This window comes from Dama dama, chromosome 23, assembly GCF_033118175.1.
Source record: "Dama dama isolate Ldn47 chromosome 23, ASM3311817v1, whole genome shotgun sequence".
Classification (NCBI taxonomy): domain Eukaryota; kingdom Metazoa; phylum Chordata; class Mammalia; order Artiodactyla; family Cervidae; genus Dama; species Dama dama.
The window spans coordinates 77,420,693-77,437,140 of record NC_083703.1 but is presented as its reverse complement, the minus strand read 5'-3'; the positions used below and the strand labels follow the sequence as shown (position 1 = coordinate 77,437,140).

Genomic DNA, 16,448 nt, shown 5'->3' with positions numbered 1-16,448 from the left:
AAAATGGAGAGGGAGTGGGCGAGCTGGACATCAGGGGCACTGACGGGGTGGCGCGTCTTCACGGAGCCCAGCTCACGGGATCCCACCCGTCCTATGTGGGCCCCGGCCCCCTCAGTCCCATGCAGAGTTCTGACTTTGATTCCTCTGGGGTCATCTCACCAGCCTCCTCACTGAACAGGCCAGGCACACTCCCACCTCAAGGCCTTTGCAGTTTCCATTCCCTTGCCCAAGAATGCTGTTCTGTACATGTCTGCACGGCTCCCGCCTCCATTCAAGTCTCGTCTCAAGGGTCACCTCCTAAGGGAGGCCTTTCCTGACCCCTCATGTACTATGATGTCCCCCGGGGCTTCCCAGGTGCCTCAGTGATAAAGAGTTCACCTGCCAATGCAGGAGACGCAGGTTTGATCCCTGGGTCGGGAAGATTCCCTGGAGGAGGAATTGGTAACCCTCTCCAGTATTCCTGCCTGAAAAATCCCATGGACCGAGGAGCCTGGGGGGCTACAGTCCAGGCGGTGGCAAATAGTCGGACTTGAGTGAGGGAGTGATGCTCCCAGACCTCTTATTCCCCAGCCTGAATTCCAGCTTTTTCTGTCTGACCCCTAGCGCCACCTATGGGCCAAGCATGTATTTACAGGTCATGTAATCACTTCCTGCCTGTCTTCAGCTGTTAGGTATTTCAAAGTGAAGGAGCCTTAGAAAGGGGGTCACGTCCACAGTGTGAAATCTCGTGGTTCTTTCTGGTTTTCTTTTCTTTCTTTCCTTTTTGGGAGGGTTTTTTTTTTTTCATTACCTATTTTTGGTAGAAATTTTACCTAAAGAACTAGTTTTCTGCTTTAAAGAAAAAAAATCAACACCAAGACAAGTAGGATGACAGATGGCGACAGGTATTTAACTGCTGTGTCTCAGAGGCCTCAGGGCTGGGGGAGGACTGTGTGACTCTGCCAGCTCGTTCCCGTCTGAGAGGGATGGCAGTGAGTCCACTCCTGCCCGGAACTGCCAGGCGGGACTGCAGGCTGCCGGTGGCCAGACTCTCCCCTTTCTCAAGACGAGATGGAGGGGGAAATCCAGGTTTTGTGTTCAGTTCAGTTCAGTTCAGTCACTCAGTCGAGTCTGACTCTTTGTGACCCCATGGACTGCAGCACGCCGGGCCTCCCTGTCCATCACCAATTCCCGGAGTTTACCCAAACTCATGTCCATTGAGTCGGTGATGCCATCCAAGATTTTGTGTGAATTTCCCCAACTGTTTAAACATGCATTCAGTTTGTTTTTAGGAAAACACGGTTAACCAAACCAAACACGTTTCTGGACTGAATCCCGTCTGTGGGCTGTACCTTTACAACTTCTGCTGTAAGGGGACTGAGGGCGTTTGTCTGGAGATGAGGACTCAGGGCTTACACGTTTGGAGGAGAAGGAGCAGGGAATTCCTTCCAGGCTGATGCAGTGGCATCAGTGGGGCCCGGAGGTCAGAGCTCCTTCCAGCCATTCTGAGGGAAGGGTTGCTTCCTCTTAGCCCAGTGGGATGGGCAGGTCTTGAACTCGCCACCGCTGGGAGATGTGGCGGCCAAGATGGGAGAAGGGGAGGGGAGGGGGATGCAGGGAAAAGGTAGGAGAGCAGGTCGGATAACTGAGCTCAGAATCATGGCGGCCCTGTATTTTCTTCTAAGATCAGTGTTCTCGGGATTGAGTTCTAGCTATCCATCTATCCATCCACCCATCCACCCATCCTCCCATCCATCCATCCACCCACCCATCCATCCACCCACTCTCCCTCCCTCCTTCCTATCCATCCATCCATCCACCCATCCTTCCATTCATCCATCCACCCACCCATCCTCCCATTCATTTATCCATCCACCCATCCTCCCCGCCTCTGTCCCACCCATCCACCCATCCATTGATAGAATGTTTATTGAAGACTTACTGCACATCTGCACTATGTAAATGAGGGGTTAAGTGGGGACTAGACAGGTCTCTCCCAGCCCCACCCCCCTCACCCCTGCTTCCATCCTCTCCTCGGGAGAATCCCTGTCCTGGGCAATCCAGGGACTAGGCAGAGCTGCGGGAGGCTGCATCAGTGTCTCTCTCTGAAATCCTGGCCCTTCTCCCACGTGGAAAAAGTGAAAACCTGTGGTTTCCTTCCCAGGACTGAGGCCGGTGGGGCTGGGCTCCTGGAGCTTTGAAAGTGAAAACATGGGTGGTGGAGACGATTCCTCTGGGAGCATTCCTGCGAGCAGCGTGAATGTGTGTGTGTGTGCACGCACACACACACACGAGGGCTTACACTTGCTCTTGTGTCTCATCCTTTCTCCCTACTCCCCCACCAGGCCCTGTCCCTTGAGGTCAAGGCCGGCCTTCCCATGTTGACGGCCAGGCCTGTGTGATGGGCTCTGGCGATTCCCGGGCCACTCCAGCCCAGCTCCTGGCAGTCCTCGGACCCAGCCATGGATGCTCCCTTGGCTCCAGCCCTTTGCCTGGGCTGTGCCCTCTGCCAGAACCCCTGTCCCCTGCTTATGCTGCAGGTTCCAGCTCAGATGCTGCCTCCTCCAAGAAGCCTGCCCTGACTTCCTCTCCAGGGGCAGGAACGTCTTTTCCCGACCCGGGGCCCCCATCTCGCCCTCCCACCTGCTCTGCTTACCCGCTTCCAACAGCGCATCTGCTGTCCTCCCTGCGGCAGAGGTTGGCTCTTCCTGCGCCCTGGACCCCTCCTCTGCCCGTCCTGCAGCTTGACCAGAAGGAGCGCCCCTCCCTTGCCTCTCCCCGTTGGCCCTCCCTCTGAGCCCCGGCTGGCCCACGACTCCTCCACTCGCTTCCCTGTCTGTCGTGAGGGTTTTGTGTGTTTTCTTCTCTGCTGACTCTCTGGCCCAGAACTGTCCCTGACACAGGGTAGGAAAATCTGGTGCTCCCCAGGGGTACGAATGAAGAAAAGCTCGAAGGCAGCCTGGAGAGCTCAGCTGGGACCATTCAGAGATGGCCTGCTGACCCTCTGGTTGCCGCCCCCAGAGCCGGCTACCTGACCCAGTACGGCGTCGAGGCACCCCCGCACACCCAGGAGAGCCAGGCTCAGGACCGCGTCCACTCAGCCGAGGTCTTCCACACCTTCCGCCAGCTGGACCTGCAGCTCCCCAAGCTGGCGCGTGGCTCACTGTCAGCGGGTAAGCACCGTGGGGTCCTCGCTGGGCTGTGGGGCTGGCAGAGGGGCCCAGAGAGGGAGTCCACCCTCAAGCTGAAGGATCATAGACGACACGGGAAGGAAAATATTCTAATGCCTTTTGAGGTACTGAGGTCCCCGTCACGGGAGGGTATGCAAGAGCACACTGGTGGGGAGGCAGGGCTTGGACTGGAGCTGGGGTTCCTGTTGGAAATTCTGATACAGCACCTCTGGAGTGGGGCTTGGGGACCTTTTGTGTGTGTCTGTTTCTTTTCTAGGTTTAACATTTAGTTTGCTTTAAAATTTCTTTTTTTTCCTTTAGAAATTCTTACAAGTAGTTTATACTGATTATAAGAAGTTTAAGCCAAATAGAATAATTTAGAGGGAATAATAAAAGATTTCTCCACCTTCTCCTCATCCCAGTCCACCACTTCCCTTCCCCTCCACAGAGGTGACCTTTATTACTAGCACGGAGAGTTTTCTCTAAACACACACACAGAATTCTTTTTTTTTTTTTTATTGAGGTGTATTTTATATACAGGAAAGCACACAGTCCTAAATGCACAGCTGAGAGATCAATCTAAACGTTCCATGCCCTTTCCCAGTCAATATCCACCCCCTAGCGTTAGCCACTGTATGGATTTCTTCCACCTCAGCTAGTTTTACCTGTGCTTGAACCTCCTATAAAAAGAATCATAGAATATGTGCACTTGGGTGTCTGATTTCTTTCACCCAACTTTATGTCTGTGAGATTCATGGAGGTGGTTGTGTGTCTAAGGTTTCTTTTTCGTCGCTCTGCACTATTTCACTGGAGTAATAATCACAATTTGTTGAACACTCCTGGGTGGGGCACCTGGGTGGTTTCCAGTTTGGTTGTGCATGTTCGTGTATGTGTCTTTCTGAGCACAAATGCCGTCATTTCCCTAAGTGTTTAGCCCTGTGCTTTTTTTAACATCAGTGTAGCACTCTGGAGGAATTGTTCTGCTCCAGAGTTTTCACTGAGCTCCACATCTCGAACTTCCCACGTGGGTTTATAAAAACCCACTGCCTTCATTTTCGTGGCTACAGAGGGGAATCAATATCGGTAGAAAGCTTACTGCTGGATTCAGGGAACCAGGTCTATAGGAACCCCTGGGATGCATTCTCCCCTGGCCGCTGTGACTCAGACTTCCTCAGGGAGAAGAGTCCTCTGGGGCCGTTGTTAATAAGTCTCCAAGCACCACCCCAGTCCTTTTGATTTGAATGAGCTTCCCTGGTGGCTCAGAGGGTAAAGAATTTGCCAGCAATGTAGGAGTTGTTTAGTCATTCAGTCATGTCCGACTCTTTGGGACCCCGTGGACTGCAGCACGCCAGGCCTCCCTGTCCTTCACCATCTCCCGGAGCTTGCTCAAACTTATGTCCATTGAGTCGGTGATGCCATCCAACCATCTCATCCTCTGTCGTCCCCTTCTCCTCCCACCTTCAATCTTTCCCAGCATCAGGATCTTTTCTTTATGTGTCAGCATTAGGTGACCAAAGTATTGGAGCTTCAGTTTCAGCATCAGTCCTTCCAGTGAATATTCAGGACTGATTTCCTTTAGGTTTGGCTGGTTGGATCTCCTTGCAGTCCAAGGGACTCTCAAGAGTCTTCTCCAACACCACAGTTCAAAAGCATCAGTTCTTCAGTGCTCAGCCTTCTTTATTGTCCAACTCTTACATCCACACATGACTACTGGAAAAACCATAGCTTTGACTAGACGGACATTTGTAGGCAGAGCAATGCAGGAGACCCAGGTTCGATCCCTGGGTCGGGAAGATCCGTTGGAGAAGGACATGGCAATCCACTCCAATGTTCTTGCCTGGAGAATTCCATGGACAGAGGAGCCTGACAGGCTACAGTCCATGGGGTTGCAAAGAGTCAGACAGGACTGGGTGACTAACACTCACTTTCTCCAGGGAGACTGGGACACTGCGTTTTTGACAAGTTTCTGACAACTCAGCCACGGGAAGGTTGAGAAACACTGTGTCCTGGTCTCAGAAACTTGCAGTAAGACCTGGATTTGCATCAATACTTTGCTGCTCCCTTGCTGGTGATTTAGGGCAAGTTACTTAACTTCTTTTTTTTTGCTCTGGGTCTTCTCTCTCGAGGGGCTGTTGAAGGCAGTGGTTAAGACAGACTCTGAGCTCAGGTGGCTTGAGGTGGTTCACTGGCTCTGATGTATTTTCTCCGTGCCTCAGTGATCCCATCTGTGAAATGGAGAGAACAGTAGGATCTTCCTAGCAGGTGGCTGTTAGCATTGGCTGAGGTAATAAGAAAAAACGTTATTTGTTGAGCAATTTCTTTGTGCCAGATACCAGGCTAAACATTGTGTCTTTCAATGCTTACAACAACTCATGACCCCATTTCCTTTATTTATATATTAATATTTTAAAAAATCAAACTTTAACACATTATATTGTTTAAGTTAAAAAAAGCCAAAAAACATAGGGGACGTCCCTGGTGGCCCAGTGGATAAGAATCCGCCTGCCAGTGCAGGCGATACAGGGTTCAATGCCTGGTCTGGGACAATTCCACAGGCCTTGGAGCAACTAAGCCTGTGTACCACGACTACTGAGCTCCCGCCCCCGAGCCCGCGAGCTGCAGCTGCCGCAGCCGCCCGCCTCGAGCTGGTGCTCCACAGCAAGAGAAGGCGCCTCGGTGAGAAGCCCGGACACCACAACAGAGAACAGCCCTCGTTGCAGCTAGAGAACGCCCGTGCAAAGTAACGATGCCTCCGTGAAGGCAGAAATAACAACGTCACAACAATAAAATCAGTAAATTTTAAAATTATATATACATAGAAAAGAAAGAAACATAGGAACTTCCCTGGTGGTCCAGTGGCTGAGACTCTGTGCTCCCAATGCAAGGGGACCGGGTTTGATCCCTGGTTAGGGAACTAGATCCCACATGCCACAGCTAAAGAGTTCACAGCTGCAACTAAATATCCCTCACGCCCCAGCAAAGATCCAACATCCCGTATGCCATGGTGAAGATCTGACACAGCCAAATAAAGAAATGTTTTTTTAAAAAGAAACACGTTCTTGTGATAGATGTAGACAGGAAAAAGTAATAATACTCTTCCAAACCCATCTTCCTATGGAAATCAGTGTTAACATGCTGATATATCCCTTCAGTGTTTTGTAGGGATACTCTATTTAAACAATGGAGACAAGTATACATGTCTAAAGTGTCACTGTGTGTATTTACAAAAAAGGATTATATTTATTATCTAATCTAACAACATAGCTGCACAAGCTCCCTTGTTAATTCAAATATCTTCTAGAGGCATTAGCCAATGCAATTAGATAAGAGAAATCAATTACCGATATAATAATGAGTAAAGAAGAAATAAAATTATCCATATTTGCAAGTAATCTGATACTATACACAGAAAACCCCAGAAAATCTATAAAACTAACTCAAGAATAATATATATATGTACACATATGTATATATGTGTGTGTGTGTGTGTGTATATATATATATATATATATATATATATATATATATATATATAGCAAAGCAGAAGGATGTGAAAATCAACATAAAAAATCCAGACATCTTTCTGGCTCTTTCAGGTCACTGTTTAGACAGCTATCCCCCTCCAATGGATATTTATAATTGTTTCCTTTTTGTGTGTGTGACTGTTACAGTACTTCATTGTACTTGTTATCTCTTCTACAATCTGGTGATTTTATTTTTCTCTAGCAGTTTCCTGGAAGTGGGTTTGCCAGGTTAAAGGGCATACACATTAATATTTTTATTCGCTGTTGCTGTATGTTTTACAAAACCATGGAGCAGTTCATACGCCTACCCAAAGGGAAGGCGTCTGCTCATTCCTCACCAGATTTTATCAGTCTTTCTAATGGTTTGCCAGTCTAATGGGCAGAAGTGGGTAATTGGTCGTTTTAATTTGCGTTTTCCCACAACCTTGTGAGCATGAGTCTTTAAATCCTTACTAATCTGATGGGCAAAAAGGGCATCTGGCTTTATGGGCATTTCATCCTGTGATGAAAAAACATCTTATAGTGTTACCAGTCATTTGCTTTTCCTCTTTGTGAGTTGCTTGTTCATGATTCTTAGTGTCTTTTTTGAGACAGCTCCTTATCTTCTGGAATCCTGACATCAGTGCTGGAAAGTTGGTATTGTTGTGCAGTTGCTAAGTTGTGTCCAGTTCTTTGCAACCCCACGGACTGTAGAATGCCAAGCTTCCCTGTCCTTCACCATCTCCTGGAGTTTACTCAAACTCATGTCCATTGAATCAGTGATGCCATCCAACCATCTCATTCTCTGTCGCCCCCTTCTCCTCCTGCCCTCAATCTTTCCCAGCATCAGGGTCTTTTCCAATGAGTCGGCTCTTCGCATCAGGTAGCCAAAGTATCAGCGCTTCAGCATCAGTCCTTCCGATGAAAGTTGGTATTATTAAATGCTTTTTTCAGGTGAAGAAACTGAGGCTCAGAGAAGTGAAGTCATTTTTCATAGACACATAGCTGGTAGGTGGCAGAGCAGCAAGATAGAGGCTTGATCTGTTTGATTGCAAAACCTGGTGCACAGAGCACTGATACAGCCCAGCACTGATCGCTTCTCCAGGGAAGAGCAGTTTCTCTGTTGCTGTTTCTTCCATACAGATGCCCGGGGGAGTCTGGGCAGATGCAGAGAGGGACCCTCCCTTTTATTCCTAGAGCAGCTCTGGGCTGGGTGTGGGAAGGCTGCATTTCTCAGTATGGGCAGCAGGTGGCGATGTGGGGGGCGGTTTCTCAACTTAGGACGGGAGGCTGGGGTGCAGAAGGGCCCCCAGAGCTTGCTGTGGGGCATGTGAAGCTATGCAGCTACTTTGGAAAAGCAATTTGGTAGAACCTATCAGCATAGGATCCTGTACTTCCGCTTCTTGGAGTTAACCCACAGAGATGCTCCCGTGTGTCTACAGATCCACAGATATTCATTCCCATGTTATCTGTGGAAAACTGTCTTCCCTGGAAAATTGAAACCGGTCCCTGGTGCCAAAAAGTTTGGGGACCACTGTCTTAGAGTTTCTTTTTCCTTTATTATGTTGTTGTTGTTTACTATTTTCTTGCATTATTCCTTCTCTGGTTTTAGAAATATAAACATTTTTAAAAAGATTGAGCTTTTGGGGACCCTTAAACAATCGAATTTGGTGCTTCTCATACAGGAGAGAGTTGGGGGGCAGTAGGGAGTTAAATAGAGCCCTGAGCTAAGCAAACTGCTTCTTTTTGGAATAATCATTTCACCGGATTGTTGGCTGTTTTATTTGAATACTGTTTGGGTGTGGGAAGCATTCTTATATTAAAGAATCACAGGGTCTAATGCAAAAACCAAATGCATTTTAAAGGTGAAACACAAGACTTTAAAATTTGTCTCCACTGGGGGCCTTTCTGAACTGTACTCTTGGGTCTCCAGGGGACAGAGGTGTTTCCAAACGTAGACCTCTTGCTTTACAAATGCGGAGACTGAGGGACTTCCCTGGTGGTTCAGTGGCTACTCTGAACTCCCAGTGCAGGGGGTCAGGGAACTAGACCCCACATGCCACAACTAGGAGTTCACATGCCACAACTAAAGATCTGGCATGCCTCAATGGAGAGCGAGGATCCCAAGTGCTGCAGCTAAGACCTGGTGCAGCAAATAAAGAAAGAAATATTTGAGAAAAAAAATGCGACTGAGGCTCAGATGGACAGGGCCTCAGCCGAGCCCACGCAGCATGGGAAGTCTGGGATTGAACCTGTTTCTCCTGCTTCCGACCAAGTTACCAATCATATGAGCCTGGTAGTTCTGATTCACAGCCTTGAGTCATTACATGGGGGCTGATAAATAATACCTTATCAGAATGGCAGGATATAGCAAGTGCAATTTGCCAAACCCCTTCCAGTACGCAGTATGCTCCGCGTGTGATCTTTCGAGTCCTCCTAATGGTCCTCTGAGCCAGGTTGCCCCCATTTTTCAGATGGAGAACTGAGTCTCAGAAATACAGAATGATTACCCAAGATTGTCCCCCTAGGAAGGGGCAGAACTGGGATCTCAACCTGGGTCGCTATGGCTGCAAACCAGGTGATCTTTGTTTCACAATTTATTTAATTATGGAAATAATACATGACTACCTTCCTCTTGGACTAATAATTTACTAACATTCATTCAGCTTTGTTTAATAATATAGCTAATGTTTATTCGGCCTGGGCCAGGCATCAGTCTTCAGGCTTTATATGTGAATGCATTCAGTCTCTGTACAGCCCTGTGTGGTGAGTACTCTGACCCTAATTCATAGGTGAGAAAACCGAGATGTTCAGAGGTGAGCCGCCTTACTCAAGGTCAGGCACTCTGCTCCAGAGCTTGGGCTCGTAAGTGGGCTCCCCTGCCTCTTGTGAAAAAATAAAATATTGCAAAGAAGGCGTATACTGTTTTGACCTCACTCCCCCTGCATCTGTCTCCAAGGTAACCATTGTTATCAACTGAGTGTTGTACGGCTGCGGTTCATGGGGTCACGGACAGCGGACAGGACTGAGCAACTGAACAACAATTGCTAAAACAGTGCCGTCCTGTAGCAATAGAATGCCGGCCACATATGTAACTTAGTAGACACATTATTTAAAAAAATGAAGGGGAATTCCACAGCATTCCAGTGTTTAAGACTCCAGGCTTCCACTGCAGGGGGCACAGGTTTGATCCCTGATTGGGGAACCAAGATTTCACATGCTGCAGGGCGCAGCCAGGGAAAAAAATCCCATAAAAGTAAAATAAATACATAAAGTTAAATATAAAGAGAGGTGAAATCAACTTTAATAATATTTTTCTTTAACCCAGTATATCTAAACGATTAGCATTTTAGCGTGTAATTAATATAAAATTACTGCAATATTTTACATTTTGTGTCTGTCGCCAAGACTTGAAATCTGGTATGTACTTTTGACTCACGGGACCTCCCGATTCTGAGTGGCCACATTTCATGTGCTCAGTCAGCATATGTGACTTGCGGCTTGCTTTCTGGACAGAGTTAGTCTTGGCCCTCCTCCAGGTGCACGTGTGAAATACAGTACACCCCAGTTATACTCAGATCCAAACACAGCAAGCCCTGGTTTTCCCAGCAGGAAGCGTTTTGTTTTGGTTTGGTTTGGTTTGGTTTATTTGTCTTTTTAGTCAACCTAAACGTGGGAATAATTAGGACCGGAAATGAAACAGCATCTTATCGATCTTGTTGACCAGCGGTGGTTAGGCTCACAGGTTGTACAAACTAACCGTTTAGAAATGTCTCTTGCTTCTCACGCTCACCTCTCAGGAAGTGGCTTATTCAGGCTCCGTCTGGACACCTGTGTCATCTCCATCAGCGGGGTGGCAGGTGGAGTCACCAAACTCGGTTTTCCAGAACCTCTTTCTTCACTCCCGTATCATCTGATTGAAACATGGAATGTACTTTTTGAATCTATCCACCCATGAATCTATGATCTTTTGCTGGAAATTCTTTACGGGACTGGGGTTGGTGCCAGATTTCGTTTCACTTGATTCAAACGTTGAAAATACAAAATGGTAACAGTGAGATGTCTCCCATCCGTCCTTGTCATCCTTCCTTCCACCCTGTCCCCCCCCGCCCCACCGCGCCCACAGTTGGCTGCTGTTACTAGTTTCTTGTGGATCCTTCCAGAGTTCTTCATGCGAATACAAGCGGACATGATGTTATTCTTTCTTTTCTCTTTTGCCCACAAATGCATGGTAAACACACTGGTGTAGGCACTGCTTTTTCCTAAGAGAGTAGCTGTAACGAAATCTTTTGTAAGACTTTGTGTTTCCTGCACTATTCTATGGGCTTTAAAAATGTTAAGCTGGTTTTACCAAATTGCCAATATAGTTTACTTTTTACTTATTTTTCTGAAGACTTTTTCCTGGATCTTTTATTTATTTATTTTATTATGACTCCTTTTTTTTTAAGAGCTGCTGTAGGTCTTCATTGCTACAAGCGTTTTTCTCTAGTTGCAGCACGGTGGGGGAGCTACTCTCTAGTTGTGGCGTAAGGGCTTCGCCTCGTGGTGGCTTTCCTTGTTCCAGAGCGCAGGCTCTAGGTGCGTGGGCTCAGTCGTTGCGGCTCGCACAGGCTTAGTTGCTCCACGGCCTGTGGGATCTTCCTGGACCTGGGATAAAACCCGTGTCTCCTGCCTTGGCATCTTTTTTTTTTTTTTTCCATTTATTTTTTATTAGTTGGAGGCTAATTACTTTACAATATTGTAGTGGTTTTTGCCATACATTGACATGAATCAGCCATGGATTTACATGTATTCCCCATCCCGCTGCCTTGGCATCTTTACCACTAAGCCAGCAGGGAAGCCCCGAAAATACACGTAACACATAGCAAATATACATAACAGGAAAATCATGTATTTCAGACGAACAGTTGGCCTCATTACTTTAAATTGAGAAGTATGTCACCTGGAAAAGTGTCTAGAGGTGGAAGAAAAGCATATGGAGTATATTATGTGAAAACGTAATTAATATGCTTAAATAAGTTTTGCCTGCCTTTTACATTCTGTCACATGATGCCTGGTTTAGAGCCACTGGGTAGATGGGTCTTCCTGAAACACTGCTTTGTGGCTCAAAAAAAGTCAGTGAGAGAGTTGCTAGTACTTTGGAATTTTGTAGCAATCCGAGTGACTCCTTCTTTCCCAAAGGGTGATTTTGGGGAGAGAAAAAAACAAATTTTATATTTGCACATATGTCAATGCAGCATCGTCTTGTAGTATTAACAAAATATATGAATAGTAAGCACTGACTTTATGCCTTCAGTGGTCTGTGTGTGTGGGCCGCTGCACAGTTTTCCAGAATGTAAACACACTGTCATTTATTTAATGGTGTTTGTGAACTGGTGATCCGGGTTCCAAAGCGGACCCTTAGAGAAGCTTTTGTGACCTGTGTGGTAATTGAAAATGACTTACTGAGATGCTAACTTTGACACACACGAGAGGATTCTGTGTGAACGTCTGGGTTTCAGCTCCTGCCGGAATCCCGGGCTCCCTGGCTGTGCCTTGTCTGTCAGGCCCGAGGGACTGGGGGTGGGGCTGAGTGCGGCCCTGGGACCCCCGCCAGGCCCCGCTGGGCCCTCCGCCCTCCTGCACTGGACTGCCTTTCCTGCAGGTGTTGAGTTTGAAGACCCATCTGTCCCCTCTTGGTGGTTCGCTCCTGGCCGACGCTGTGCCCTCGGGGTCTCCACACACACGTGGGATCAGGCCCCGGGAAAGGAGCACGTGGCCCCCATTTCCTGTCCCCTCCCCTGCTCTGCGAAGAAACCGTTCATTTAACAGATGCTGGCGGAGCACCTCCTCTCGACCAGGCCCGCATTTCAGGACTGGGGTCCCTGGAGCTTCCTCCTGCAGGAACTCCCCACCCACCCCCTGGGGTGACCTGAAGACCCTTGGCCTCAGGGGGGAGGGCAGGGCAGGGTGGCCCTGGGCTGGAGGTGGAGCTGTAACCCCCCCATCCTCTGTGCTCCACCCCTGCAGGGGATAAGGACCAGGTGGGCAAGGTCAAAGGTCGCCTGTGGAAGCTGTTGGCCCCAGCCAGGCTGGCCAGCCGGGCCCACCGGAGCAAGTGGCTGGAGAGCTACCTGCTGCACCTGGAGGAGATGGGCGTGTCGGAGGAGATGCAGGCCCGCGCCCTGGTGCTGCAGCTCTGGGCCACACAGGTGGGTGCCAGCGGGTGTGGATGTGAGGCTGTGCATGTGAGTGCGTGTGTGTGTGTGGGCACGCACACGTGTGTACTGTGCGGCACACTACGGCCACGTGTCTGCGAATCCGTGTGCACGGGCCTGCATGGGCCTGTGTGTGTGCCTGTACACGTCGCGTATGGGCCACTGGGAGTGTGGGTGTGGGTCTGTGCACACACCCAGCTGTCTGCCCCCGTTCCCTCACTCTCTCAACTGTCAAAGTGCCTCATGAACAGGACCTTTCATTCAATATACACATTTTTAATTTGGAAAAATGTCAAACTTACAGAGAAGCTGTATGAATAGTTTCATGAACTCATATACTTCACCTTAATTCCTCAATTTTATGTATTTTTATTGGAGTATAGTTGATTCACCATGTTAGATTCCCCAGTTTTAAACATTTTGACCACATTTGCTTTCTCTCTCTCCTACTCTGATTATCTTATTGAATCATTTGCAAATTAGTTGCAGGCATCATGATTCTTTGACCCTAATTTCTTCATTGTGCGTCTCCTAGGAGCAAGAATATTCTCTTCCATCTCCACAGCCCAGTGATCAGATTCAGGACAATTAACCCAGATACAGGACCATTATCTCATATACAGCCCACATTCCAGTTTTGCCAGTTGTTTTAATAATCTCATCTTGGTCCAGCACTGAACGCAGGATCACAGACTGCATTTAGTCATTATGCCTTCTTAGTTTTCTGTATTTTTTTTTCTTAGTTTTCTTTAGTATGGAACAGTTTTGGTGCCTTTCATTGTTTTTCCTGACCTTGAGGTTACTGAAGTGTGCAAATCAGTTATCTTGAAGACTCGTGTAGAAGTTCCAGCTCTATTCCCCCCGCTCTGAGTTGATCTAAATGGGAAGGATATCTAAAAAAGAGGTGATATATATCTATGTACATATAGCTAATTCACTTTGCTTATCATCCAGAAACTAACACAACATTGTAAAGCAACTATACTCCAATAAAAAATTTTTGATTAAAAAAAATGAAAAAAAAAAAAACAAAACAAAACCAGACAGACCTAAAATCCATTTTGATTGAAGCCAAACTTGACTGAATCCTATTTACAATGACCTGAGATAATTTTGCTTCATTATTCAATGTATTATGTTTGCACTGGGGATTCTGAAAATAAATTACTTGCTCAAGAAAAATAAAAGTCCCACTGAGTACTCACCATGGACCTCAAAGACACTACTCCGTGTTGCTCATATTTTAGCCAGGAGTAGGGGCCGGGGAGACATCAAGGAAACACGCAGGGTGATTTTAGGTGCTGACACGCAGGATATAAAACAGGGTCATGACTAGATAGGTCCTGGGGGTCTATTCTGGCCAGGGTGGCCTCTCTGGGGAAGAGATGACTGAGCTGAACCCTGGATGATAAGAAAGAGCTAGATCTGGGGACTTGGGGAGGGTATGGGGATAGAATATTCCAGGAAGGGGAAACAGCATGTGCAAAGGCCCTGGGGTTGGATCATGGCAAGTGTTTCAGCAGCAGCGAGGAGCTGAGTGCAGCCAAAGCAGAGTGGGGGGCAGGGGGGCTGTGGGACTGAGGGCAGAGATCATGGAGGGCCCTTGGGTCCTACTCAGTAAAGACTCGAGATTTTTTTTCTGGGTGAAGTGGGAGCCCTGGCAGGGTTCTGAGCAGAGGAGGGACAGGATCTGAGAAGCGGGGACATGGTGAGCAGACAGTGGTGGCAGGACCACGGAGACAAGGAAGAACTAGATAGATTTTGGAAGCAAAGGGAAGGCAGTGCCAGTGGAGCTGGTGATGGCCCGGATGTCGCTGGCAGCGAGAGAAAGCAGCGAGGACACTGCATCTCCAGGCCTGGCTCCCCGCTCCCCGCAGCCCAGAGCCCCTCCTTCTCTTGGCCTCACCTCGGCAGTGACGGGCGGTTGCACAGGCTGACATTTCTGGGTAATTCCTCTCCCATCGACTTATGACTTATTTTTAATTTTCTCTCAGAACCATAAAATGTTCTTGCAGGCAGAGGCTGGCAAGGGATGGGGGTGGGATTAATCAGTAGTTGGGGCCCCATTAGTGTCTAATAACATATTTATGGGCAGTGACTTGGAGCTCCAAACTGTCCCCAGAATCCCTTATGGAAATGGCCTCTGTCAGCGGAACTGGATGCTGGCCTGGGGGCTTGAGTGGCAGCAAGTCTGGGGAGCAGCCTCTGGCGGCGCCAGGAGAACTAGGCAGGAGCTGGGGTCGGGATGTCCTCTAAGGTTGAGTCGTTGGCAGTGTCCATAATTCGGGCTGGTGGAAGACCCTTTGAGATCTTGAGTCTTGAGAGCAGGGCCAAGAGACTGGGTAGCTCAGGAGTTTGGGGCACAGACTCTGTGCCAGCCTCCCTGAACTTGGATCCTGAATCTCTGCCACTCCCTGGAAAGTCAGACCCTTAATTTCTTGGTGCCTCGGCTTAGAGAGTGAAAAAAGTGAAGTCGCTCAGTCGTATCCGACTCTTTGTGACCCCATGGACTGTGCCCACTGAGCTCCTCCATCCATGGAATTTTCCAGGCAAGAGTACTGGAGTGGGTTGCCATTTCCTTCTCCAGGGGATCTTCCTGACCCAGGGATCGAACCCAGGTCTCCCGCGTTGCAGGCAGACACTTTACTATCTCGGTTTACTCCTCTGTGAAACAGAGACAGCAGGACGTTCCTCAAGGCGTTGTGGGGAGGGTGAAAGGCAGTGATCCAGGTGAAGTCCCGTACCTGTGCTTGGCTGATAACCAGAGCTCAATAACCATATTCAAGGGACTTCCCTGGTGGTCCAGTGGCTAGGACTCTGCACTCTCAGTGCTGGGGGCCCAGGTTCGATCCCTGGTCAGGAAACTAGATCCCACATGCTGCAACTAGGAGTTCCTTACTGCAACTCAAAGATCCCTCGTGCCAGAGCTAAGGATCCTGCATGCCGGAGTGAAGATCTGGTGCAGTCAAATAAACACACAGATAGATAAATACAATTTTTAAAAAGTCATTTAAAAAAATTCAAGAAGTATTTAGTGTGCAGCCACCCATGTGCCAGACACTATTCTAGACGGTGGGAATAGAGCAGTGAGCAGAACTAAGATCCCTGCCCTTAAGGGAGCTGACATTCTGATGAGAGAAGACAATTGATAAGCATGTTAATGTATTACAGACAATGAGTTCTATGCATAAAGCAGGGACAGGGAGTGAAGAGGGGCTGCTTTTCTGAGTGGTTAAGGAAAGCCTCACCAGGAAGGTGGCATCTGAACAGAAACTCAGCGGGGACGTGAGCCATGTAGATGTGTAGGATGGGGAGGGAAGACAGTGAGTGCAAAGGCCCTGAGGTGGGGACGAGGGTGACAAGGCAGGGAGGTGGCAGATGCCAGACCAAGGAGGGCCCTGCAGGCCGCGGGGAGGACTTCCGGCTTCTCCTCTGAAATGGGAACCCTTTAAAGGCTCTGAGCAGAGGAGGGACATGGCCTGCCTTCTGCTTTAGGGGGGGTCATTCTGGCTACGTTGCTGAGAACAGACTGTGGTAGGCGGGAAGTGGAGGCAGGGAGACCAGAGAGGAGGTCTGCAGATGCTCGGCCAACGGGAGAT

The 16,448-nt window shown here is 48.4% G+C and overlaps 1 protein-coding gene and 1 non-coding gene across 2 annotated transcripts in view; both read left to right on the top strand.

The window, feature by feature from the left end:
• PTGIS (prostaglandin I2 synthase) overlaps positions 1–16,448 on the top strand; it is a 46,324-nt gene that overhangs the window by 16,533 nt on the left and 13,343 nt on the right. Inside the window, exons 5-6 of the mRNA XM_061127460.1 lie at positions 3,001–3,152; positions 12,662–12,843. Coding sequence (XP_060983443.1) covers positions 3,001–3,152; positions 12,662–12,843 — 334 coding nt within the window. The remainder of the gene's footprint in view (positions 1–3,000; positions 3,153–12,661; positions 12,844–16,448) is intronic.
• TRNAE-CUC (transfer RNA glutamic acid (anticodon CUC)) lies at positions 15,641–15,713 on the top strand. Its single transcript has one exon. It is a non-coding gene; the product is annotated as a tRNA-Glu (tRNA).